The 2,692-nt window shown below is 54.9% G+C and overlaps 1 protein-coding gene across 1 annotated transcript; it reads right to left on the bottom strand.

Moving 5' to 3' along the window:
* Positions 1 to 1,120: 1,120 nt before the first annotated feature.
* On the bottom strand, positions 1,121 to 2,371 carry TSPYL5 (TSPY like 5). Its single transcript, XM_006916664.2, has one exon. The coding sequence runs from the start codon at positions 2,369 to 2,371 to the stop codon at positions 1,124 to 1,126; it is 1,248 nt and encodes a 415-aa protein (XP_006916726.1). The 3' UTR covers positions 1,121 to 1,123.
* Positions 2,372 to 2,692: the final 321 nt, after the last annotated feature.

The raw sequence follows: 2,692 nt of genomic DNA, 5'->3' as shown, positions 1-2,692 counted from the left end.
GTGGAAATGAGTCTTGGAAATCCAGAACAGATTCTGCCCACCCTAAAACCCCAGGAGAGAGCCTTGGGATCCCCCATACTGGAGACTAAAGCCTAACCCTATGGGTACTTGAAGGTAGAAACAAAGAAGGAAAAGTGAGTAAGGAGGTATGAAGGTGTGAGATGAAGAGACGCAGGCTGACATCATTAGAAATACCTCTTCCCCAACAACCCCACTAGAGCACTCTGATCAAGTGTGAGGAAAAGATAAGGGGAGAGAAAGGTACCTAGATTCTATGTAGGTCTAGTCCCCACCCTCACCTGGAGCCACAGCATGACAGTGATCACATGTCCTCATATACCAGCCCATCCATCAGTCTGGCAGCCAAGAGTTCCTAGAAGACTGAGGATGGTAGGTATGTGTTTCATGCACTGACAGGGGGCCTGGGTCCACAGGAAGTTCTTGAGGTCCTTGTTGAACAGGAAGCCAATTGGAGCCGATAGCAACCTAGAAAAAACTCAATGGCTTGATGGTGATGGGGCAGAGTGCACAGCTTGATGCTGGTTCACCAGAGGAAGGGCCCAGGGACAGAAGAGACGCAGGGTGGCATAGACTGTATGGCATACTTCTCACCCTTAACCTCATCCATGCCCAGCAGTCAAGTACCATTCTGCTGCATGTTCAGCAAGGTAACATGGACCCCTGGCCAGAGATCTAGTAGGTGGCACCTTGGCCAGTGACCCTTAGCCACTGAACAATCAGTTCTGGCTAATGGCCAGTACCATGTGCATTAGCTTCATTTTGCAGTAGCAGAGCTTAAGGATGCATTGGTCTCTTGGCAAATGACTCATGAATGCCCATGTTAAAGACAAGTGGGAAAGGCCAAAGCCAAGAACAGGGCATGTAGATAAAGGCAGCACACATCTGAAGCATGTGTTTAACATATAAACAGTAGGAGTGAGATCCCGTAACATGTGACACTAATGTAAAAAAGCAAGGCCATGGGGAGGCAGGACATGACCATAAATGCCATATTCTTGTAACTGAAGTTCAAAGGGCAAACATGAAGAGAGAGCAGATAGCCAAACACATGTGGTCAGCCAGGCACGGTCCAGCAGGAGGTAGTAGGGAGACTTGTGCAAAGTCAGCTGGATTTGTTTACCCCGGGCTCAGGGGTCTCCACTGGCTGCCTTGCTGGGCCTTGCCTGCCCTCCTTTCCTTTCTCCACTCGGCCTCCTTCACTCATAAGGTAGTACTGCAGAGGATTGGGCCACAGTTCTTCGTTAATTATCTCGACAATCTTGTCAGATTCAATGGAGCTGTGGTTCGAAAACCACCCAAAGAAGCTGCGGCTGTTGTCTGGGTTCCCCTGGCTTAGGGGCTGGAGATCATGCCCTGGGAGCCACTGGATTGGCGTAGAACGAGACACCACCTGACCTGAAGGACCACACCCATATTCCTTGATGAGCACCTTATTTTGGAAATAGGGGTTGCGCCCGAAGTAGAACTTGATTTTGTAGCCCAATCTGGCGAGGCCAAGCTCTTCCACCTCCAAGCTGTTCAAGTAGCTGAGTACTTCTTTATCTTGGTTGTTCAAAAATGATGATAGCTGAGGGTGGTTCTGAAAAGCTTGACCCCAGAAGCCCGGGATATTCTGAATGAGGAGGTTCCTGCGCTCTAAGTGGTGCAGTCGCAACTGCCCAAACTTGCGTGAGAGCCGAAGGTAGGCCCTGTCTGCCTGGGCGTTCATGGTCTCCAGCTTCAGCTGGACGGTCTCCAGCGTATCCATGCTGCCATCCGTCGCCGGGGGCCCTGAGCCTGCATCCTTCTCCGCCTCATTTTCCTCTACCACCGGGGCGGATGCACACTCCCCAGATGTCCCTTTCTTTGGCTTCCCACCGGCTATGGCCAGAGGCCCCTTCCCCACTGTGCTACAGTTTTCTGGGGTCTTCTTCCCAGCAGACCCACGCCGATTTCCAACGCGGGGGCCATTTTTCGGCCTTCCCACAGTTCCCACGGTTCCTACGAAGACAGTGTCTGTCGCCAGGCGCTCTGAGAGGAATGTGGCCTTCCCCGAACCGGGCCTGGGCTCGCCCTGCCCGCGATCCCCCGCCGCTCGGGCCCGGAGCGCGAGGCCACAGTCCAGGGGGAGCCAGCAGGCAGCCTCCTCCCCGGGCCGGAAGGGCGGCGCGGGCGCAGCGGTTTCCAGGCCACCCCAACCCGCGCCAGCCTGCACCTGTGCTGCCGTGGTTTCCTCCTCGAGCCTCTGGAACTGGGGACCATCCGGGTCGTGGGGGGCGTCACCAGGAGCTGCGCGGACTCTGGCTTTGGCGCGGCCTTTGCCCCGGCTTTTGGCGCGGGAGGACTTTCTACCCCGACTTCGGCCGCTCATGCTGGCAGCGTACGCGACTTCAAAGCCACGCTCCGACCCTGTTGCCTCTGGCGCCAGCGAGCGGTCCCAAGTGAGCGGTCCTCTCCATGACAACCACCGACGTCACGACTGTACGACTGTACCGTCGCGCGAGGACGGGCTGAGCCCGGTGATTGGCTCCGCCAGAGCAGCTGCGCAGGAGCTGACCCTCACGGACGCCTTTATCCCTTCTCATCCTAACTCACTTCGCTTTAAAAAGTGATGTGCTTCTCTTTAATTTCTTCTCTTTGGTCTCGGTTGTGTCTTCAGGGGTGTCATAGAACACCTCTAACTCCCCTTATA

Source organism: Pteropus alecto, unplaced genomic scaffold (genome assembly GCF_000325575.1).
Source record: "Pteropus alecto unplaced genomic scaffold, ASM32557v1 scaffold164, whole genome shotgun sequence".
NCBI lineage: Eukaryota > Metazoa > Chordata > Mammalia > Chiroptera > Pteropodidae > Pteropus > Pteropus alecto.
This window is presented reverse-complemented; position numbering and strand designations above follow the sequence as displayed.